The 25292-nt window shown below is 42.8% G+C and overlaps 1 protein-coding gene across 1 annotated transcript; it reads left to right on the top strand.

Annotated features, from left to right (window-relative positions):
* The first annotated feature begins 16042 nt into the window (after positions 1-16042).
* On the top strand, positions 16043-17532 carry LOC124869754 (pollen-specific leucine-rich repeat extensin-like protein 3). Its single transcript, XM_047367843.1, has 2 exons — positions 16043-16375; positions 16831-17532. Exons 1-2 carry the CDS (start codon positions 16043-16045, stop codon positions 17530-17532), a joined length of 1035 nt encoding a protein of 344 aa, XP_047223799.1.
* The last annotated feature ends 7760 nt before the right edge of the window (positions 17533-25292 follow it).

The raw sequence follows: 25292 nt of genomic DNA, 5'->3' as shown, positions 1-25292 counted from the left end.
AGGTGTTCATTGTGTTCATCAGGACAACCTGGAAAAGAAACTATCTCTGTGGCGACTGGTTATTGCAAATAGTGCTTTTTCAGGCCTGTCTCAGACGTTGCTTTTTGTTTCCGTCCAGCGTTATCCTGATTTCTGGTTATTTTGGAACAACGTCCCCCTCTTAAATGTAAACAATAGGATTTTTTAAAGTGTGATCTATTCTTCTCAGCAGCTATCTAATGAGACTTAGCATAGTTTTCTAAATTCCCCTTGTGGCACCCTTCTATGTGCTGGCTAACAGTAATTCAGAAAGAAATAGTCAAACAAGGATTTGGCTGGACAAAGAGAGATACAGAATCAAGAAGAGAGCCGAAAGAGATTTATCAAGCCGGATCCACTGGTTTAAAATTCTGTTCCGTAACTGTTTTTGTTCATTCTACTTTTGATACTTTTACCCTTTAAAGGACTTGCCAGCATCAGTTGTTTTGTCTTTATGCAGATGCCATGGAGACTATTCCAAGCTTATCCATCAAGATTACTTCTCATCCTGTTTTGTAATTTAGTTCTGAATTCTAAGGGAGGAATTTACCAACATATATAGAGGTTAGGTCCAGGAGAAGAAAATCCTATCAGTCAGAGGGTGACCAACAACTGGAGAAAGTTGACACTATGAACTGATTTCGGACCAGTTTTTTATTGTGGTTCAGTGGTACCTAGAGCTGATGGAACAAGTCAAGTTTATTTATAAAGCGCTTTTCAGCAACAAGGCACTCAAGGAGCTGTATATGAGGAAAAACATTACAATGATACAGAAATTCAAACACAGAAAAACAAATGGGCACTCACTGAAGTCTAAATAGAGAATCTGGGTCACTGGTATAAAACAGTTTTAGTCCAAACTTTCAAATACTAAAAAAGTTTGGCTTTCATGGTATGAAAAAGTTGTAATATGTTAGAGTTTGAAAACTTTTGTGTTGTTTATCACTCATGTCTGCTCTAAGTGCTTTTCCTCCTACATGCCACAGAAAGTGATATAGGTCAGACGAGTGAGTTATGCCTTTATCAGCAACATCTAGGGACTGGTACCAAGTTCTCACTACCTCTTTGTTTAAAATCATGACACATGAACCCTAACCTTTCTGACCCCCCACACACACACACACACACACACACACACACACACACACACACCCTGAATGTTTGTTGAACTGTGTGTGAACCAGCATGTATAAATAAAGAGAGAGGGGTGCCAACCCTTTGTAGTCTGCACTGCAGAGAGTGAGCTACCCTTGCTGCAAGTAAATCTGACTCTGTATCGTTCTTACCTCTAAGTTGACTAATTAATACCTAACATTAACTTGGTCCTTCGAGCGGAGAGATTTCAATTACCTTGTTTTCTTTGCTTTAACAGTGACTCTCAGAGGATCCAGAGTCACCAAGAGGTCAACTCTGAGGTGAGACAGTTTTGAAATAGAATAAGCGCTAAGATAAGAAAAAGTCGTTGGTAGTGTCTCACCGTAAGGAGACAACAATTGGATAGGTTTTATTTCGCCGGAAGGAAATAGCGATAAATTTAGGTAGGATCTCGCCGCAAGGAGATCAGAAACGACCAGGTAGTTCCGCCTTAAGGGAACTGGATAATTTGGTTGGTAGCATTTCGCTGGATGGAAATGAAATGAAATGTTGCATAATAAGGGAGCTCATAAACTAAACTAGGTCGACCATACATATTGCTGAAGGGACATGAATATGTCAAAATACTAACTGTGTGAGTGTTGTTGTGTGTGTTTGGAGGAATAAGCATTTTTGGAAGAATCATAGCAAGATTCTGCTGGTCCTTCCTGTGTTTTCTTTTGCCCAGATTAAAACTACGTACTGGTGACTTTGGAGATTCAGGTTGGATTTCATTCCAGGAAATTAACACCGCTGCGAACTAGTCGCAGTAGAAGGGCGTGTTAATGTCCTCCCCACAATTCTCATGCCAGTGACCTTTTATCTGGGACATTCATACTATAATTGATCTAACGTGCCAGAGGAACCGCAGGAGGGGACACGGACGCCTGGCCAGCCTGGAGACGTTGTTGTCAGTCCACCTCCATTTTACGGAGGGGAGTCCTGGTGCCCGCCTGCAGCTTCTGGCCGATTGGATCCAAACTATTTGTCTACAGATATATCTGGGTGAGAAGTTGCTCTGTATGATATAATCTATATATATATATATATATATATTTATTTTTATTACACATTAATCATCATCTCCTAAAAAATGAAAGGAAAAGGTGGGGATGATTGTGTTAAATGTGCTTTAACTTGGGAAGATAAGTTTGGTTTTTCACAGAGTGGAAGTTTGAGTGTAAATAAGTTAAATAGTTTAAATAGTTTCAAATAAAACAGTTGATGGATGGAGATAAGAAAAATAAAAAACATAAGAAAAAGATTAAAAAGCACAGAATGCATCAATTAAGGTGTTAAAGAGTTAAAACTTTCCTGCAGGAAGTTTCGTTTGTCTTAAATATTGCGATCAGTCGGAAAAGAAAAGAGTATAGTGCATGTTATGGTGGACAACTGACTGACTGACTGATAATATTTCTGTGTGCAAAATCTGAACCTATACTAAACTTTTTCATCTGCCTCTCACACATCCACACATATATGGGATTTGAGTGCAACATCTGCATTTTTGAGTCTGGACTTTAGAAACCTGCCGTTCTCATGGCTACTCCACCAGAGATGCTTCTTCATCATGACCTGAAAGAGAGAGAGCCTGTCTGCTTGCTGCAAATCACAGTGTGAGTTTCTACCAGAACGAAACTCAGAAGAAGTCTGGCCCAAACCCACCGAGATGGACAACAATCCATGCTGTTTGCCAGAGCCAGAAGAGCAATACACTGGATTTATATTGAAAGCACATCTTATGCGGGCAGAAGAGAAACAGGCCGGAGCAAAGTTCTTTCTCCCTCCTGAAAGAAGTTAAAGTGGACAAAGAATGATTGAGTGTCTCACCAACAGACCTGGGAAGGGCCTGGTTGTTTTTTGGACTGATAGAGGACTGTGTGTGTGACAGTCTGACTCTGGAGCGATTTAGAAACTGATGGGGGTAACGTACAAACACACACACATTTGCATAAATCTTTTCCTATTTTCTGCAATGAAGAACGCTTATTAACCGCTGCTCATGTGACACTCTTGCTTGATGTGGACAAATATAGCGGGTTAAAATATTATTTTAGGGTTAGAAAAGTATCTTCAAAAGGGTGAAAACTTAACTCATTTGATACTATCCAGTTAATGCTTTTAGAGAAACAAGGTCTCTAATGGGTAGAGACCTCATTAAAACAGGCTTAGTTCTACTGCAGATGGTCTTCATGCAGTTTCTGACACAGTATTTACAGTTTGGTGCAGTTTATGTCCGCAAGTGCTAACTGACGCTTATGGAAAGTACAAATTCATTGTTTTTCACAGCAGCTGCTGGGAAGAGGTTATATTAGGTTCTTTTTTCTTCCCTCTTTTGATTCATGCAGCGTGTTGATTTACACTGTACCTTATATCAGATCCTGACAAAAACTATGAAAGGTTTTGTTCTGCAGGTTCTTTTTTCTCCCTTTGGAGAAGGAAAGGAAACCTAATCAGTTCTGTGACGCATAGGAGTCTTAAAACACTTGTTGTTTTCTAAGATATAACCAGCTAAAAACTTTTAAAACTTTGAGAGTAATTGGTTTTGTTAAACACATTTTCCTTGGTAAAACAAACCTTTAAAATGTGAATGAAAAATTGGGTTATTTAGAAAGAATCTGATTGGACAGTGGTACCACACAAAAATTAAAACAGATCTAAGCCAATGATGAATTCCAGTCATTTTGGTGGCTTTGAAATGCAATAATACTCAAAATTTCTACTCTGGGGAACACAGATCGGGGTTGAAGAGTTTTGTTTTGGAACCAAGGTTAGGATTTTTATAATGGTATAAAGATAATCCTTCATTTTAGGAAAAGAAAAGAAATAAAGGCTCAACACTAAAGAGGATGGTCGGCTCAAACTCCAGTCTCCTTGTTTGATTTCTTAGGGTTTAAAGATTAAAAGAATACATAGGAGTAGAAAGGTACACAAGATAATTTCAGATTACTAAGAGATAAAATATTGGAACATTTATCAGCATTTGGATTGTAAAAGAGGGGTTCTAGTAATAATTTTCTCCCCAACTCTCAAAATTTAAATAGCCCAAATTAAGGAAAATTATGTGTGTACTCCCTTTGAAACACTATGTGGGAAAAAGTCCAGTTTGGAGACAAGCTTCTTATCTTAATTTCTGATTAAGTCAAACACTGCAGTTTATGTTTTGTTTGGGTATAACATAAAAATGTCAACGCCGACTTAAAATACTTCTTTGCATTTAACCTGAGCAGAGAAATTCTTGAATGCAGCTGCGATCAAATTGAGCAAAAAGAAAAGAGAATTATAACAATAACTCTCAGGATTGTAGTTATTATTATAGAGTTACAGTACAAAGAATTGGCAAAAGGTTTCAGCATCAGTGAATTTGGATTCATTTAAGAGAAAACTGTTGCTGTGCTTCTAAATAGTTTGAGATCTTTTTGGACTATGTGCACTCATCTTAAAAAGGATCCTGAAGATTATCATAACAACATTGATCAATTATAGCATTAAAAGATATGGTTGAAAAAACATATTCTGAAAAGAGATTGTTAAAAATTTCTTTTAATTCTTGAAGCTTCAAATTTGGCCATTTGTTTGTCTTTGATGTTTTGTCTTTGTTTTGATGGAATGAATGTTTGTTTATATGTTGCATGAAACAATAATTCATGTTTAGAATAATGTTTCTAAATCCCAGATTGATTAAAACTTTGAGTTTTCAGGAGAGTTAAGAAGCAGCTTGTTTCTGAGGTAGGTGCATGTTAACAGTTTTGCAGTTTAAGGTTCACTAAGATGGGTTGGAATGAAGAAACTGTGGGTCCGCCCAGAAGCTGCCAATCAAAGGTTAGTTCTGCCTGACTCCCCCACCTACCAGGTTCGTTCATACCTTTGCTGTCATGGTAACGCTCAGTACCTCCCTTCCTGAGTTTTAATACTGTTTAAGAGACAATAGAATAAAAATGCTTGTAGTGATTGTTGCCTTAAAAACATGTTTTTATATCATGTTATATATCAAGATGGCGCCAACGATGGCAGCCTTGGAGCTTCGCTCTCTCTTTGTTTTTGTATTTTGTGTGTTTTTATGTTTCTCGGGCCACAATTCTGTGGTCTCATTCAGTAGAGAAGAACTTCTTAACATCAGAGAGTCCTCTCTTGGGATTTTTTCACCATCTTTCATTGATCCAAGGTTCACTGAGCTCCTGGCAAGCGGAGCTGCGGCTCTATACGGGATTCCGCGCAGGAAGCGTCGGAGGGGAAACCGTGCTGGCGCGCTGGTAAAGCTCCACAAAAGAGGACTTCGTACACCACTGCTTTCAATCCACCTGGCAAATGTCCGCTCTCTAAACAACAAGACGGACGAGTTGCTTCTCCTCACCGGTAAAAACTCAGACCTCCGCGGATCAGCAGTTCTCTGCTTCACCGAGACATGGCTGAGTGAAAACATCCCGGACCGAGCACTGCTGATGCCGGACTTTCAGCTGTTCAGAGCGGATCGCAGCGCGGAGCTATCGGGGAAGAGGCGAGGAGGTGGAATCTGCTTTTATATAAATGAAGGTTGGTGCAGAGACGTAAAAGTGCTGGAAAAACATGTAGTTCTGATCTGGAGTCATTTTCCATAATCTGTAAACTGTTTTATTCACCGAAAGAGTTTTCCTCGTTTATAATAATTGGCTCATATTTTCCACCTCATGGCTGAACTTCTGCTGCTGAAAAACATCTTGTTGAGCTGATTACAGACCTGGAGAAAAAATACACGGACTCTTTCATCATAATACTGGGAGATTTTAACAGAGCAAACCTCTCAAATGAACTCCCCAAATACAGACAGCATATTAAGTGTCCCACCAGAGACAAAAACACACTGGACCATTGTTACACAGCTTTAAAGGACTCATATCATGCTGTTACCAGGGCTGCTCTGGGTTTTTCAGATCATTATCTAATCCATCTCATCCCAACCTACAGACAGAGACTAAGAGCTTCCAAACCCAAGGTTCACACTGTTAAGAAGTGGACTGAGGAATCAAAGCAGATGCTACAGGCCTGCTTTGAATGCACAGACTGGACTGTTTTTGAAATTTCAGCCACTGACTTAAACCAACTAACTGATGTGGTGACATCATACATCAGTTTCTGTGAGGACATGTGTGTGCAGACCTAGACCTTCTGCACCTTTGGGAACAACAAGCCATGGTTTACTCCACACCTCAGGAATCTCTGCAGGGAAAAGGAAGAAGCTCACAGCAGTGGAGATTGGGCGCGGTACAGGCAGGCCAGGAACAAACTAACAAAGGAGATCAAAGCAGCCAAGAGAAGCTACAGTGAGAAGCTGAAGAACAACCTTTCTACTGGTGATGCTTCAGCTGTATGGACTGGTCTGAGAAACCTGACTGCCTATAGGAGCCCCTCCACCCATCCTGAACAGAGTCGTCTCCTGGCCAACCGTCTGAATGGCTTCTACTGCAGACATGACAAGAAGCCATTCACACCTCAAATCATCTCCTCCACATCCCATTCAGGAACAAATTCCTCCCATAAAGCTACCAACCCCCCACCTTCAGATCCTCTACCTGCACTAAAGATCTCCGAGGAAGATGTAAACACGCTCTTTCAGCGCATGACAACAAAAAAAGCTGGAGGACCTGATAACGTCTCCCCATCATGCCTGAAAGCCTGTGCAAATCAACTCGCTCCGATCTTCACAAGGATCTTCAACAAATCACTGGAGAAATGTGAGGTCCCCTCCTGCCTCAAACGATCCACCATCATCCCGGTGCCCAAGAAACTGGACCCCCTGCAATTTGCTTACCGAGCAAACAGGTCGGCAGATGATGCTGTTAACTTAGGTCTACACTTCATCCTGCAACACCTCGACCACCCAGGGACGTACGCCAGGATCCTGTTTGTAGACTTCAGCTCCACCTTCAACACCATCATACCAGACATCCTCCACCAGAAGCTCACCCAGCTCAACGTCCCAGCCTCCACCTGTCAGTGGATCAACAGCTTCCTGACGGACCGACAGCAGCAGGTGAGACTGGGGAGCATCTTCTCCCGATCCAGATCAATAAGTACTGGTGCACCCCAGGGTTGTGTTCTATCCCCACTCCTCTTCTCCCTGTACACAAATGACTGCACCTCATTGGACTCGTCCGTGAAACTCCTTAAGTTTGCAGATGGCACCACTGTCATTGGACTGATCCAGGACGGTGATGAGTCTGCATACAGACAGCAGGTGGATCGGCTGGTACACTGGTGCAGTCAGAACTACCTTGAACTGAACCCACTCAAGACTGTGGAAATGGTGGTGGACCTTCGGAGAACACCACCCCCATACACCCCCCTCACCATCCTCAACAACACTGTATCGGCCGTGGACCACTTCAGGTTCTTAGGAACCACCATCTCTGAGGACCTGAGAGGGTCTTCACACATAGACACTGTTCGAAAGAAGGCCCAGCAGAGACTGTACTTCCTGAGGCAACTCAAGAAGTTCAACCTTCCACAGGAGCTGCTGGTCATCTTCTACACTGCCATCATTCAGTCTGTCCTGTCTTCATCCATCTCAGTGTGGTTTGGATCATCCACAAAACAGGAAAGGTCCAGACTGCAACGAATAATCAGGACTGCAGAGAATAATCAGAGCTGACCTTCCCTCCATCCAGGACTTATACAGGTCTAGGGTCAAGAAAAGAGCTGCTAAAATCTCTGCAGACCCCACACACCCTGCACATAAACTGTTTAGAGTTTTACCTTCAGGTGGCGCAGATGTTGCAAATGTACCTTTTTATTATATATGTGTATATTGTACATTGTAAATATGAATATTCTGTAATGCTAAAACAAAACCAAAGAGCAAAGTGTACCGGAGTCAAATTCCTTGTTTGTATGTACGAACTTAGCAATAAAGCTGATTCTGATAATTAAGGATGTAGCATGACATTTAGATTTATGTGTTTTACTATAAAAAGGTTAATGAAATAGTTTAAACTAATTTGAAGAATTAGTTTTGCATGCAGAATCATTGGTGATTTATTAGATTGGAAGTTTCTCTGGTACCATTAAGCTAGCTGACAGTTCAAGATATGCCAAAAGTAAGGAATATAATTTTGATAAAGAATCAGAGTTATGATTTCATACTTGACAGGAATTATTTATTAGATTAAATTTGTAGAGTGTATGCATCAGAATTACATTAGATTTCCATTAATCTAATACTCATCTTCATACAAGACAAATCAGGATGATATGTGACTTATTTCTAAGTGAAATATTGATGAACTGAATAACTGAAGTTTGTGTTTTATTTTTAATGGAACTGAGTTACAGTTAAAAACATCTGGATTTTATTTATGTTGCTTTTGTTAAATTCATAGAGACACATAGTTATGTCAGAATTCATTTCTTTGGTTCTATGTAATGTGATCTTGGGTACTAGAACATTCTTGTTTAAACCTTTTGCTGGATTGTTGCATGGGTTGGACCCTGCGCCAGAAGAGGGGAATGTCAGAATAAAGTAACGTGGAGTTATTGCCAAGATCATTTTCTTCCACATCTTTGTGTGAAGATAGGATGTTGTTTTACTGTCAAAACCTGTCCACTGTGTTTTCTCAAGTTTCACAGACGTTGAAGGCTGCATTACCAGAAACAGCCACTTCCACCCTCCAGTCCTTTATTCCTGGCAACTGGATTCTGATCAGAGAATCTAGGAGAAAACACTGGAAGTCCAGGCGCTGGAATGGCCCATATCAGATCCTACTAGACACCCAGGAAAGCTGCAGGAAAGCTCCTCCAGCTTCATCTGGCTTCCAGGACACAAGTCATCTTCCAACTGGATCATCCACAGCCTGAAAGATGTGAGGACAGCGGACCACCACAAGACAAAGAACTGTAAGCTGATCACTGGCGAGTGATTGAAGAGGTGGTTGAAGAACACTGTTCTTACAAGGGCACAATAATCCCTTGGGCAGTGCAACGTTATTTCAGAATCTACTTAAGGCCATCACATTGCCTGAAAACTAGAAATCATAAGGTCATTTGCCTCACTGCACACACACCACAGTGAGAGACACATAGGAAACATACAGGGAAGACCTCTACACATTTGCACATAACCTTTCTCTGGATGATGGACTGGTGACGTCTGCAACAGAGAGACAGTCAAATATGCGCCATGATGCTTATTCTCCTTAATTTCTTAACATTTGGTGGCTACTAGGCTCCTTTGCCTGGACAGCAAGGGTCAGCCAAATTCTTTTCTCCCACTTTGACAGCAAAACTGACTCTGAGGAGGAAATCTTGGATGCTTTTATCTAACTTTCATGTTTATTGCTTGAAATCTATCATTATGGTACAAATTTGAAATGTGTTCATTTCCACCGTTGTTTAGTTGGACTATGGAAGCCTAACTTCCAGCAAGTTAGAGTTCCTGTTTCTAAACATATTTCTAGAGGATCTTCCTACGACCGCCCACCTGTACCAGACTGGTAACAGGGCAGCTTGAAGCCCAGAAGCCACTCAGGAGAGGCAGCAGGATTTTTGAGTTTTGTTTATGATTTGTTTTCTTTGAAAAAAAAAAAACTGTTTGCTTTCAGTACCAGAAGAAAGGACATTCCACTTCAAGGTCACGATGCAGCTATATGGAAGATGGTCTGTTCTGATGCTAATGATTGGTATTGCAAGTATTTTATTACTCTTGTGTTCATTTGGGGAAAGGTACAGCAAAGATAATGTGGTTAATCTGAGTAATTATGCCAATAATACTCATCAGTTGATTCAAAGAGAGATTCATCACTTTTCTGACTACTATGATCATACTGATAATGTCTGGTGGCAACTGATGCATCAAACTGTGAGGAAGATAAGAAATGACAGTTGCTATGTTTGTTGTTTGATTCCACGTGTTATTAATGATCAACCATTTTTAGTACCTGTTCCTATTGATACTACTTTCTTTCCAGATAGGCAACATAACCAGCTGGTGGAGGTTGGTTTTCCTTGGGTGAGGAATTATATTGTAAGGCAAAGCAGAAATGTTAGTAGATTTTCTAGTGAGACTAATTTAATATGTGCTACTACAGGAATTCTTTAGAGATTTTGGGGTAATAGGAATCAATTGGATATCAAGATATATGTACAGATATTTTTATCGTACAGGAGGAAAACACACCTTATTTTCTTGGAAAGACAGAAGGTTGCAAAACTATTATATCTGTTTCATGTGCTTTAATCAACAGACATGAATTTGAGTCATGTCCTATCAGAACTGCTGCTTCTACCATTTCAGGATCTTTGGTCCCAGATCTCTTTGTGTTAACTCTTAATCTGACAGCCGTACCGAATGGAAGTAAATTGTATGACCAGGCAGGTAAATTAACCAGGGTTCTTGTTACTTTTCCTAGTAGAGATGGGTACTCATGTCCTAAGAACATGGTTTGGATGTGTGGAAATAGATCATATCTGTATCTGCCTGCTAATTGGTCTGGAGTATGTTATCTAGCTCACTTACTACCTACAGTCACAACTTGTAATTCAATCAGATTTCAATCTCTATAATTAGAGAGGAAGGTTTCACTGTTCTGACCAAGGAGCAGCAAGCTCTTAGAACATGAGTTTGAAAAGTAGAATGGCTTTGGATTATCTGTTAGCTGAGAGGGTTGATGGTTTTGAAGAATTTCTTTTTTCTTTTAATTGTGATTACCTTGTAATCAGAAGAAAGGAGTTGTAATGGAAATCCTTGTATTAAGTGCTCTAAGGAGTTCCAAAGTGTATAACCTTTAGGTTACCTCTCTTTCTTCAGAACATCTGTGTTAGAGGAGGAAGCTGTAAAAACCAGGATCAGACATTTAATGGTTAAAACCCATTCCTTTTGGGTGATGTCTCAGGAAAAGCAGATGGTAACTTTGTTACCTCTGACCCGAGGAGGGTCTAGGCCATAAAGCACAAACTCTTTTAAGTTGAGATAACACCCACATACTCTTTAAATACTCTGTAAATGTTGACACCACACTGAACCCAAAGACAGATGACTATGATGACACAGAAAAGGTTTATTTTACCGAGCTACAAAATAAAGACCACTACTCCTATGATGACATGTTGTAAATGAAAATATCTTTGATGCCTGAGTGTACTCATAATTGTACTTTCATAAAATGACTTTATAGCAGAAAATCGAAAGAAGTTGCTATTTAAGTGGAATGAGAAAAAGTACAATGATGACATGAACAAGGCTTGTTTTAATTATTTTACTTTTATTACATTTTGTTTTCTTTGATTTATTATATTATTATTGTACTCTGAGTATTTTTCCCACAATATAATCTGCTTACCATCGGTGGGTTTTTCGCTCACACAGAGTGTTTTCTTTTATATGTATCTAATTATGGCTTTCTTCGTGATAAAAAAGGAGGGACTGTTAGGGTTTGAAAACTTTTGTATTGTTTATCACTCATGTCTGCTCTAAGTGCTTTTCCCTCCTACATACCACCGAAAGGGATATACTTTTATCAGCAACATCTAGGGGCTGTTACCAAGTCCTCACTCCCTCTCTGTTTAAAATCAAGACACATGAACACTAACCTTTCTGACCCCACGCACACACACACACACACACACCCTGAATATTTGTTGAACTGTGTGTGAGCCAGCATGTATAAATAAAGAGAGAGGGGTGCTAATACTTTGTAGATTTGCACTGCAGAGTGTGAGCTACCCTTGCTGCAAGTAAATCTGACTCTGTATCGTTCTTGCCTCTGAGTTGACTAATTAATACCTAACATAATACAATCCTTCTAAGAAATCAAAAAATCTATGAAGCCACATTTAGGTAAAAAGAGGATAAGAAGAAAGACTACATTAGGTAAGAGAACGGGGGAAAAAATCAAATTTCACACTTTATCCTTAGCAGGATACAGTTTGAAATATCAAATAAAAAACTCAGCACAAATAAGCAACACATATACGAGACAACATATTGCAGGGATACGGTGAAGGCTGTATGTCAGGGGTGTGTATGTTTATATGAGCATGTGAGTGTGTGCAAAGTAAGTCTATGAAGCACTGTCACAGAGGCCATTGTCCTTGATGATACGTTGGAGTGTTCATCAACCAGCCACACAATTCTGAGCAGGTCCACAAAGTCCTCAGGGAAGGGAGGGGGCAATGAATGGAGTTCATTCCTCCTTTTCCCTCTTCAAAACCTTTTCATTTAAGTTAAGACAGATATTTATAACTACAATACATGAACACCTTGTATTTATGTGTATGACAAAGTGACAATGATGTACTTTTGATAAAGTTAATCTTTAAATTAGCTGACAGTAACATGTGCATTCTCAGCGACCTTTAGAATTCCCCTGTATGTACTTAAATTTCATCTATGTGTGTTTTGTTCTGTTTCTTTATTATATTAAAATATAACAGTGTGATTACTGATGGGCTAGTTCTTGATTCTATAAATAACTTAGTTCCAGTTTAATGATTAAATTTCATCTGAATTGTCACTAATATGATTCTTAATATACAGTACCAGTAAACAGTTTTGAATACACTTTCTCACTTAATGGGTCTTTTTATTTTCATGACTATGGTAGATTCTCACCAAAGACAACAAAATTATAAATGAACACACATGGAATTATACAGTAGACAAAAAGTGTGAAATAACTCTAAACATTTTTATATTTTAGATTCTTCTAAATAGCCTCCCTTTGTTTGAAGACTGCTTTGCTCTCTTGGCGTTCTCTCCATGAGCTTCATGAGGCGTTTTTCAAAAGTCTTGAAAGAAAGAGGTTCATTGAGAGATGGCCAAAGATTAATATTTCAGTCATTACAGCAAAGGGCTGTGATGATGCGATCTAAAATATAAAACATATTTAAAGTTCTTGGACAATTGTTTGTTTGCTACATAATTCCATATGTGTTCATTCACTGTTTTACTGCCTTTACTGAGAATCTGCGTACAATGTAAATAATCATAAACATAAAGAAAACCAATAAATGAGAAATATGTTCTAAAACCAGTCAGAGATAATGTATATATAATTAAATATATGTATTTAGAATGTATTAATGTATTTCCTTTCTCTAAAGTATACAGTTAAAGCTCACTGAGAAGAACTATTCAGACTGAATTCTTATAGATTTGAGGGTAAGAAAAACTATTTTTAACTAATGAGACTGATAAGCACCTTTATAAATGCTATGTTTATTGATCCACTGTTTGTGAATTATCATTTCCTCTAATTCCTCTATTAATGTCTCCACCTCTCCACACAGATATGCATTCTGTTTCACACAAAGCTAAGTGCTCCTGACCAACAAACTGCCAAAACTTCAGCTTTCATATAGTTGCCTAAACATGCTGATGATCATGCAGAACCAAATGCAACGTAGTTACCTCTCAGTTCCTGTGGAAACAGCTACAGTGAGTTTTTATGTGGCTTCTGCATTAGCACATTGTTTTGTAAAATAATGCATGACAGTTTGTTAATATATTTTAAGTGTTTATGAACCTACAGTTTGTACAGATACTAGGACCTGCAATCACATCACACATATAATCTATTGTGTTTGCTGCATTGGCTTAATTGTTATGCAGTGTGTCATTCTAAGGCATTAATATGAAATGCTCTTGTTTAAAAATAAATCTAATTATGTCACTCGATCAACAGAGCAAACATTTTTGTCAGATTACATAATTTGTGTGCTTTTCAATGTGTGTCTTTATGGATGTGTGTGCATGTGTGTGTTCATGTGTGTGTACAAGGACTGGTAAATAGAACACAATACAGGATTATTTGGAATGGATTTTAAAGACACAACTCAGGACTACATGTAGCTGGATGCTTAATGTGGATTAACAGGCAGCCGAGGTCAGACTACTTCAGGTTACTTTTTTAAAATTTTTATATATTTTTTTTTAACCGTGTCCTGTCCGGCAGAGTAGGGCTCAGAATTGTTGTCTGAGTGCCAAGAAATTGCCCAACAGATTTACTTTCACAAGCAGAGCATCACAGCTAATGCTTTAAAGCTCTGCTTGATATTTATAGAAGAAACTTTATTATAAACTTCTTTGGGAATATTTCAATTGTTACGGACACGGAGACTGAAATGAAAAGGAAAAATGAAGCTCAAAAAAGAGAGAGATGGGGAAAAGGGGAGGAAAGAGTGGAGGAGAGAAAGAAGGATAAAGAGAATTACACCCTGCTTGCTTATACACCTGGAGCTGTTTTTTTTTTAACAAAATAGTACATGGTACTTATGAATGTAAAATGTACTTAGTGAGAGGTGCATCCAAAGGACCCCCAAAGCACAGGAACCCTGGGAGAACCACCGCCGGGACTACCGCAACCCCCCCAGAGAAGAGCAGTGGAGAGTCCCAGGGGAACCACCCAGCAGCGACAGTGCAGAAGCCCCAGGGAGCCGCAGCGACGAGCCCACAGGGCCCGCTGGCAGCTGTCCATGCCCAAGCAGATCCAGCCATGGACCCAGAGGCCTAAGACCCCGGGATACACAACCCCCCAAGCAGAGGCCTGACAGAGCCCAGGGGGCCAGGCCCCGTCCAGCAGCCACCGGGAGTGAGCCAACACACACCAAAGCACCCGGCCCGGACACCGAGAACCACAAGTACACCAGCAGGCAGAGACTCCAACCACTGGCAGGTAGTGTGGCGGGGAGGAAATAGGCCCCCTCTAATATGAGGGTCCTAAGCTGATCCAGGAGAGGGAGCAGTCCAAGACCGAACCTGAAAAAAAAACAGGCACACACAGTTACATTCACCCACTCCCACCCTCATGCATATGCATAAAATCACTCGCACCCAACGTAAAGACAAACAACAATGGACGTCATACACTCACTCACACTTCCCATGCATACTCTATACTCCCAGGTCCAGGCGCCGGTACCCCCTAGGGGCAACAAGCCCCCGGACCCAGGAGGTGGTCCCCTTCCCTCCTGAGGCAGAGACAGGCAGACAGCGCCGGCACCGCCCAGACCGGGGTGACCCCGGCCTGGCTCCCGCCCCCCCACCCCGAACCCAGTCCCCAACAACCCCCATCCACCTCCGGAAAGGGGGCTATGTACAAAAGAGGGGTCCACATGGCTCAAAGCAGCCCACCAACCGGAGCCGCCCCAGGACGGAGCAGTCCCGACCCCACAATGAGCTCTGATCCCAACCCCATGAGTCTCCCACCCCCAGTGAACCCCAACAAGAACCTCCCCACAGGGCCACCCTCAACAAGGACACCAATATCGAACACATCCCCCCGCACCCATACGCCACGAATCCCCTCCCCCACAGGGGCACACTCCCACAAGTGAACTCCATGGCAGAGAAGCCGATGAAGCTTCACCCACACAGCGTAAGCTCCAGACACAGCCCCTCTCTAAGAACCTCCGCCGCACCCCGCTCCCCCACCACACAGTGCGCCGCAACGGCAAGGCAAGGGCCCCGCGCAATGCCACCTCCGCCCACCGGCGCAACAGGGCAGACCCCACCTCGCACCGCACCCACAACAGGACTCCCGACCCCGCACCACGACGGGATAAACTCGGCCAGCGGCAGACCGCCCAGTGAGAAACTCTATCCAGCTCAGCTCCACCATCGCCGCCCAGCCGATCCAAACGCCGGTGACCCCACGCCCTAGAAGTGGACACAACCCCTCCACCCCACAAGCTGCCGCCCCTCCACGCCACCCCCCAGCCCACTGTCCCGATCCCCCCTCGGACACGACAGCCAGCAGAGCAGCACACCTTCAAGCCCACCCAACCCCTCCAGAGAGCGCCAGCAGCCCCAGCCCACCAGTCCACGAAAGGGATACATGCACCGGCCGGGTACCTGGGCCATGCAGGCCAACCGCTCCAGGCCAAGCACAACCTGCCAGCCGCTCCGGTCCAGTCACAAGACATGCTCTGTCGCCCCACCCACCCGACCACCAACCACAGCCCGGCGCCCGACCATGGGCCAGAACCACAGAAGGAAGCAGTGGAAAAAGGCCACGGCGGCTCCAGTTACCGGGCACCCCGCCAACTCCACCCCCAAACCCCGGTGGCGCCCCAGCCCGCCGGCCACCCGCACCCCCGCATGGCGCACCATGGCCCACCAAGCAGTCCAGCCGGCCAGCCCCTCCACCAAAGCGGGGACACATCCCAATCAACGCCAGCTAAGACCCCCCTGCTGGAGCCTGGCACCCCCCCCCCCCCAGCTGGCAGACCGGGGCCCAAAGCCAGGGGCCGAGATGCAAGGGAACCCAAGCCATCCCGAGAGAGCCGAAACGCCAGCCCCAGCACCAGACAATCCCCAAGACCCGACCCCCAACCCCAGCCCAGACCCGACTAGAGGGCCCACTCTCTCTCCCGGCCTCTGACCACAGATGGGAAATACCGAACGGGGGTGAGAAAAGACCCCAAGCCTGCCTCCGCCAGCTCAAATGTGGTGTTGATGCATGTTGTTGTAGTGTGCACTTAAAAAGAAAAAAATGGTGTGTAAGAGAGTACATGCACCCCCCCCCCCAAAAAAAGAGGCCACACCCCCATCCAGAGACGCAGACCCACCTACATCCAGGTCAGCCACGATAGAGCCGAGCCGGACCGCAGCTCCCCCCGAGCCAGCGCCACAGCAACACCACACATCCTTCTGTGCATTTGTGGGGGCACGGCTAAGACCACTAACCCCAAGCACATACAACCCACCAGGAACCATCCAGCAAACAAGCAAACCCCACCCCAGTACGAGGCGGAGAAGCCCGACGCAAATGCAGAGCTCAGCGACACCCGCCCTGCCGCACCCACACCTGGAGGTCAGAGCCGCCACGCACAGGACCACCGCCCCAACACCACAGCACACCACCCAAGACCAAACAATGCCCACAACCATCCAAGGCCAACCACCCTTCCCCACCCCAGAAGGAAGCCTACACCCACCCCAACATTCGAACTACCCCCAGAGCACATAAGACATTGGACACCCAGGTTGACCCCGCCCCACCCCCTCCTGCAGACCCTCCGCCCCGCCAGCAGAATGTGCTCCTTGAAGGAAGGAGCACCTGCAATGAGATGGGACCTACCCGCCAGTTTTGGAGGCCCTTATGCCCACCGATACACCAAAGGTCCCCGAGCCAGGGCCGGGCGCACGGGAATGCACCAGCCCAAAACCCCGGCGACATGCTCGCCAGGACCCAAGACCCCCAAGGCCCAGCCAAGACCCCAGCCCGGGAGGCGATAGGCCCCAGAGTCCCCAAGCCCACCCCAGACCCACCCATGAGCAGCACAGGCACCAGGCCAGTGACCTATGTCCACAGTCCCCAGTGCCAGACCCCCTGCGATCCCAGCCCAGGGTCACCCCAAATGCCCCAACCCAGACACCCCCCGAATCTGCCACAATGCCCCACAGGATGAAGCCAAGGGCGCCCCACCCCCACTAGGTGATGGAGCCAATTAAAGGAGCCCAGAGAGATTGATCTGAGGTGGAGGCAGAGGCTGTCTCAAGGCTTATATAATCCAACAGAAAATTTCTATACTGATTAACATTAAGAAGGTTTTCATTTTTCCAGTTCATGAGGATAGTTTTCTTAGCGATGCATAAGGCAGTGAAAACCATGTGAACTGAATTTGTCTCTATGATGACATCATCTAAGTTGCCCAACGAGCAAACTGAAGGGGAAGGTGAAATATTACATCTCAGACACTTTGATAAATCTTCACATATCAGGCACCAGAACCTCTGAACGGGTGTACATAACCATAGTGCATGGATGTAATTGTCTGGTATATTGCTTGTGCAGTGTAAGCAAGTATTAGAAGGTGTCAAGCTCATCCTGAATATCCGTTGACCTGTATAGTATACTCTATGAAGGATTTTATATTGTATTAATTGCAAACTGGGGTTACTAGTCAGTTTAAATGTTCTGGAACATATCTGAGACCAAAATGTTTGGTCAAAGTTAACTGATAAGTCCACCTCCCACTTCGTAATAGGAAGGGAAATTGATTCATCTATATTAGACAGTGTCCTGTATATTTTAGATATTAATTTGGGGGGGTTGAGTTTTAGGAACACTTGTACACTTGATGGCATTTGTAACCCAACGTTATTAAGTCTAAATTTATTTTTTATTATAGATGTAATTTGTTGATATTCTAAAAATGTATTCTTGTCCATCCCGTATTGTATAATTAATCTGTTAAATGGGATGAACTGAATTCCTTCAAATATATGTTCCAGGTATTCAAATCCTTTACTCCTCTAATCTGGAAAATTTATCATATAATTTTTTGGAGGATGTCAGGGTTGTTCCAGATGGGTGTACGTCTGCATGGGATTAGTGAAGACCCTGTCATCTTTAGATATTCCCACCATGCTGTCAGAGAGGTGCTGACATTGAGGCATTTGAAGCATACATGCCGTTTTATATTTGAGCTAATAAACGGTAGATCGGAAATCTTTATATTATTGCATAATGTCTGTTCTACGTCTAGCCAGGGTTCATCTAGAGGACTGTGTTTAAACCATTTTGAGATGTAATGTAGCCTGTTAGCTAAGAAGTAAAGATGAAAGTTAGGCAGATCTAGTCCTCTTTTATCTTTGGTCTTCTGTAGTGTTTTTAGGCTAATACGTGGGGGTTTATCTTTCCAGAGAAATTTAGTGATGGAGGAGTCCAGAGATCTAAACAAGTCAGATGATGGTTTATTCGGAATCATTGAGAATAAGTAATTAGTTTTTTGGCAAGACCATCATTTTTATTGAAACAACCCTGCCCATGAGTGATATGGGTAAAGATTTCCATCTAACGAGATCATCTTCCACTTTTTTTCAGAGCGGGATGTGGTTTAGTTTTGTTAAATCTGCCAATCTAGGAGACACATTAATGCCTAAATATGTAATATTCCCTGATTGTAGTTGTATATTAGGAAAATTGTTGAAAGAACAATTAATTGGAAGAACTGTCGATTTTAACCAATTTATAGAATAGTCTGAAATTCTTGAGAAAGAATTAATCAATCCAATCACCTGAGCGACAGAGGTTTGCAAATGCTGGAGAAAGAGTAATACATCATCTGCATAAAGACATATTTTATGTTCAATATTCCTGCATTTTATGCCTTTAATATCTTTATTTTGTCTGATTGCTGCTGCTAGTGGTTCAATAAAAATAGCAAATAATGAGGGTGAAAGTGGGCATCCCTGCCTGGTGCCCCTCTGAAGACAGAAGCGGGAAGATGTTTGGTTATTTGTTCTGATACATGCCGCTGGGGAATTGTATAATATTTTTATGAAAGAGCTTCCAAAACCAAATTTAGTCATGGTTGCAAACAAGAATTTCCAGTTAACTCTATCAAATGGTTTTTCTGCATCTAGAGATAATATATTGATCTAAATATTTTTACTGTAGGAATAATCTATTAAATTAAGTAATCTGCGTGAATTAGTGGATGAATGCCTACCTTTAATAAATCCAGTTTGGTCAGGATGTATTATGAGAGGAGTAACCTTTTCTAGTCTTTTTGCGAGGGCTTTACAGATTATTTTGAGATCGGCGTTAATAAGGGATATGGGTCGGTAGCTGGTAGGGAGTACTGGGTCTTTTCCTGGTTTTAACAAGAGAGCAATGTTGGCAGAATTTATATCTGGCGGAAGTCTGACATTTGTTTCGGTTTCCAGCACCATTCTTTGGAATATTGGGGCCAAAATATTCCAGAATTCTTTGTAAAACTCTGTTGGGAATCCATCTGGCCCGGGAGCCTTTTTATTGGGCATGCTTTTTAGAGCTTCTTGGATTTTGGCTGAAGTCACTGGTACATCCAGGGCCATCGCTTGATTATCTAATAGTTTAGGAATTGTTACTTTATCCAGAAATTGATCAATGTCATTATCTGACGGGTCTATCTGTGGTGAGTATAAAGCTTTGTAGAAATCTCTGAAATTGCTGTTTATTCTTTCAGGATCATAAACTGTATTCCCTGTCGAGTCTTTTACAGCAAATATCGTTGTTCTTTCTTTATTTTTAGTTGCTTAGCTAAAAAGCTACCTGATTTATTGCCATGTTCAAAGTTTTGTATACGAAGTCTTTGTACAAAGAATTGGGGTTTTTTGTCGATGATTTCATTTAATTCTAGTTTGGCTTTACGTAGTTTGCCCAACTTTTAATGATTTCTTCTAATTCCTGTATACGTTTGTTTTCTTTTTTCTTCTTATGTGATGAGAATGAGAGTATTTTACCTCTCATCACTGCTTTCCCTGCCTCCCAGAAAACAGATGTTGATGTCCCTGGGATATAATTAAATTCCAAATATGAAGTCCACTCTTTTTTAAAATATTTAATAAATTCTTCGTCCTTAAGCAATGATGTATTAAACCTCCACAGTTTTTGCTTTGTGGGTTTTCTTTCTTATTTACTAGAGTTAAGGAAACAGGTGCATGATCGCTGACAGCTATAGGGTGTATCTCAGTGTCTGAAATGTCAGTCAACAATGAGCTGCTGACTAAGAAATAATCCAGACGAGAGTAAGATTGATGGACATGTGAGAAGAATGTATATTCTCTGTGATTAGGATGAAGAGATCGCCATGCATCGCAAAGTCCGTAATCACTCATGCACTGTCTAACTATATTTATTGATTGCCAACTGCGCTGAGTCCCGGTTGTACTCTGCCTGTCTATTTCTTCATTTAGACCAAAGTTGAGATCGCCCCCAAGAAGAAGTGAGCAATCCAAGTGTTTAGACAGTGCAGAAAAAAAAGAATGGAAGAATGGGGGATCATCAACATTTGGGGCATATATACTGACAATACATATCTTTTGGTTATGTATAGATATTTTTATTATTATAAATCTACCCTCTGGATCTGTAACTGTGTCCAATACTGTAAAGTTAACATTTTTGTGAATTAAGATTGCTACTCCCCTTTGCCTAGAATTATTGCAGGCAGAAAACAAATTAGGAAACTCAGGTGATTTAAGATCATTTGCAGCTGTGGCAGATTTATGAATCTCTTGTAATAAGACAACGTCTGCCTGCAGTCTTTTAAGCTGATTAAAAAATGTTTAACTTTTTCTCTCTGGTGCTGGCTCTATGCACATTCCATGTGAGAAACCTTAGTGTGCCCATAGTTGTGCGTGTGTAGTGGGACAGCGCATGTCACCATAGACACAGATAGACCCAAGTGAAATCATAATTAGTGCTTGGGGTTGCCTGATATGAAGTCCAGAAGCAGAGATATGGTAGGGAAAAAGACAGAAAATTAAGAGGCTGCTGGGGGTAAGAGGGGTGAGAGATATAAGGTTATGTTAATAGATATTTGTGTGTGTGTGAGTGTGCTTTTTGTGTGTGACAGAGAGGGGTGGTAACAAGTGTAAATGAGAGGAAGATGAGAGGAGACAAAAAAGGAGCAGATAATCAATAGCCCAGCCTTGGGCCCACCCACATCAAACAATGTAAACAACATGCTGAGCTGTGCTTTACATTACATTTGCCATATATCTGACCTCTTATCTAACCAGTGTTACATGTTATAGATTAACCTACTGTTGCTCCTAATAAAGCCAGGGAGTGATCTCCCGATCTCTAAACAACTGACCATTGATATAAAGTTTGTTTACAGTAGCTCTGATGCCTTCGCTGATATATTTCTTTCTAATTGGGAATAAAACTCGTCTCCAATCGAGGATCTCCTTTGGGAACTGGTCATTAACACTGAAGTTCGTTTCCCGCAGCTCTGCCCCGACTTCTGACCTGCTCTTTTTGTTTATAGTGCTCGAATTTTGCTACAATTGGCCGAGGTCGGCTGTGTTCGGGTTTCTTACCTCCGAGCCGGTGAACACGATGGAAAGTGTTTTTTACCTCGTAACTTGGGAGTTTTAGATGACATTGGAGAAATTCACGGACCGTGGATTCGGCGTCCTCCTCTGCCCGTTCCGGGATACCGGAGAAAACAAGGTTGTCCCGCATGCCCCGGGCCTGTATATCCAGGATGGTCTCCTTCATTTTTTTATTTTCTCCAGACAGCTGTCATTCCATCGGTGAGTGTTTTCACGCTATCCCTCAGTGTTTGGTTCTCAGCCGTTAGCGAAGCGAGTTGTTCTTGGCTAAACTCCAGAGACTCCCTCAGAGCTTGAAATTCCCTGTGGAGAACTTCCACCAGGGCGAGACGGGCATCCAGGCTGGTTAGCCTCTTATCGATAGAGTCCAGGACATCAGCGTAGCTTTTCTCTGGAGAGATAGTGGAGGTGCTGGCCGAGCACTCTGAACGGGTGCATTTTGATGTTGGTGTGGCCATGGGTGGAGAGTTTTGTGGCTTGCCCATTACAATGTTATCAAAACATACGTCCACGTAGCTCTCCAGGCTGTCCAAGGTTTCCTCGTCCAGTTTGTTTTATTGGAAAAATATGAGACAGTGGTTAGTATTTTACACGTTTCTATGTTCGGCTTGAATTTATTGGCTTGTTTTACCTGAGTTCTGTCGTGTTTGTTTGCCAATATACCACCATATTACTTACGCACAACTCTCGCGAGATCTTATCCGCTCATCACTTTCAATCGTGAAGTTCAGGTTACTTTTTATAAACAGTGATTTGGTTGTTGTTTTTCTGACTAATTTCCAGCACCAAGATTTTGAGATTTTTATTAGTTGTGCTAGTTCAGACACAATTGCAGGCTCATTAGGTGTTCCTGTCACATGTCATGTTGTTGGGGGTCCAGTAGCACAGAAGAGGACTGGAGGTGCATGATGATTTTTATGTTACCTGAACTCACAAAACCGACAAAATAGGCTGGCAGCAGCAACAGAGGATCTAAAACTGACTGAGAAAAAAACAAGAACTATTTATGCTTTGGAGCTTGATCACTGGATTGCTAGACAGGCAAGTTAATGCGCAGATGCGAGACAGCTAGGGAGCGCAAGGAGCTGAGACAGTAGGAAAGTTCTGGGAAATCAGTAAACTATTACTAACAAAACATAGTAAACACTAACAGAAATGAAAACTTTTAAAATACACAGAAACTCAAAATACTGCAGATCGTATAGTAAAATTTTTGACATGATCCTTGTTTTAAATTCCATTCAGGTGCCATTAGCTCCAACCACAGTTTTTCTCTTTCAGACTGAATGTTGTGAGCTTGTGCTGTTCTTCTAGGCTGCACTTATACAGCTTTTATGAACCAGGCCAGAATCTAATATCAAGATGATTTATTTCAGTAACCCAATTCACTAAGTGAAACAAATTATACAGATCAATTACACAGACTAATCTCTTCTTTATTTCTGTCAATTATGATGATTTTCTGCTTACAACTAATGAAAACAATTACAATATTACATCAGATCGATTAAAAAACATTTTTAATACAGAAATGTTGGCTTAATGAAAGTAGGTTTAATACCTGCTTGTTATTTTCAAATGTTACATTTAATTTGACAAAGACCCTCAATGGAACACACATTCCAAGATGGCGCCACAGATGGCCGCCTCGGCGTGTTGGTGCGCATTATTTTGTTTTGTTTTTTGCTTTAAAACGGTCTTCTGTGATGGTACCCGGAGCTCTCTCACCAGAGAAGAACTCATGAACATCAGGGCTACTACTCCAGAGGAGTTATTTCCCACTTTTCTGCCTACTGCTCTGGAATTTTTGGACATTCTGGTCAAAGGTGCGCTCACCTTTGTTCACGCGGTGAAATGCCGGAAGAGAGGGAAACGGGCTGGGGTGCTGGTACGTCTTCACCAGCGTGGACTACGAACACCGTTACCTGGAATATTTCTCTCTAACGTGCGCTCACTTCCCAACAAAATTGAGGAACTACAACTGATGTTGGGGAAAAACAGGGACTTTTATTCATCTGCAGTTTTGTGCTTCATAGAGACGTGGCTGTGTGGATTAATACCGGACTCTGCGCTGCAGCTGGCAGGATTCCAGCTCTACAGAGCGGACAGAGACACGGAACTCTCCGGCAAAGCGAAAGGTGGAGGAATCTGTTTCTATCTCAACAGTGGTTGGTGGAACGACGTGACAGTGATTCAGCAGCACTGTTCTCCAGATCTGGAAGCCTTCATCATAAACTGTAAGCCTTTCTATTCCCCCCGTGAGTTCGCTTCGTTCATCCTGGTCGGTGTTTACATCCCGCCGCAAGCTAACGTGCAGGTCTCACAGCGCATGCTCGCCGACCAGATACTGAGTGTGGAGCGGACCAACCCGGACTCCTTAGTTATCGTCGTTGGTGACTTTAACAAAGGTAATCTCACCCACGAACTCCCCAAATATAGACAGTTTATAAAATGTCCGACCAGAGAGGACAACATTCTGGATCACTGTTACACCACCATCAGAGACGCTTATCACGCCGTCCCACGTGCTGCACTGGGCCAATCCGACCACATCATGGTCCACCTGATTCCTGCATACAGGCAGAAACTAAAGCTCTGCAAACCTGTTGTGAGGACGACAAGGAAGTGGAGCAGTGAGGCTGTGGAGAATCTCCAGGCGTGTTTAGGCTGTACAGACTGGGATGTGTTCAGGACTACTACCAACAGTCTGGACGAGTACACAGAGGCTGTGACTTCCTACATCAGCTTCTGTGAGGACAGCTGTGTACCATCATGCACCAGGGTGAGTTACAACAACGACAAACCCTGGTTCACAGCTAAACTCAGAAGGTTAAGACTGGATAAGGAAGAGGCCTTCAGGAGTTGGGACAAAGACATATACAGAGAGGCCAAGTACAAGTTTGGCAAGGCAGTGAAAGAGGCCAAACGACTGTACTCTGAGAAGCTCCAAAACCAGTTCTCAGCCAACGACTCTGCGTCTGTCTGGAAAGGGCTCAAGCAAATCACCAACTACAAGCTGAAAGCCCCCCACTCCATCAACGACCGACGCCTCGCCAACGACCTGAACGAGTTCTACTGCCGCTTTGAAAGACAAAGGGACAGTCCTGCAACCATCCCCCACGACGCCCCCCAACAGCTGCAGCCACAATTCACCACCCCCACCTCCCCAACCTCAAGAGGGGCCTTGGCACCTCCAACCCCCACCCTGAAGTTCCCCCCCACCAGCCCCCTACCCACGCCGAGGACGGCTCTTTCCATCCAGGAGAGGGACGTCAACAAACTCTTCAGGAGACAGAACCCCCGGAAAGCTGCTGGTCCGGATTCTGTCTCACCAGCCAGC

The sequence above is a fragment of the Girardinichthys multiradiatus genome, chromosome 6 (assembly GCF_021462225.1).
Source record: "Girardinichthys multiradiatus isolate DD_20200921_A chromosome 6, DD_fGirMul_XY1, whole genome shotgun sequence".
Taxonomy (NCBI): domain Eukaryota; kingdom Metazoa; phylum Chordata; class Actinopteri; order Cyprinodontiformes; family Goodeidae; genus Girardinichthys; species Girardinichthys multiradiatus.
Note: the sequence above shows the minus strand (reverse complement) of the source record. Positions and strands in the feature narration are given on the sequence as shown.

Coding starts and splice junctions, on each gene's coding strand:
- LOC124869754 (XM_047367843.1), top strand. CDS start 16,043: ATGCTCTGTCGCCCCACCCACCCGACCACCAACCACAGCCCGGCGCCC. Junction 16,376..16,830: donor CCAAAGCCAGGGGCCGAGAT/GCAAGGGAACCC, acceptor ACAACCCACCAG/GAACCATCCAGCAAACAAGC.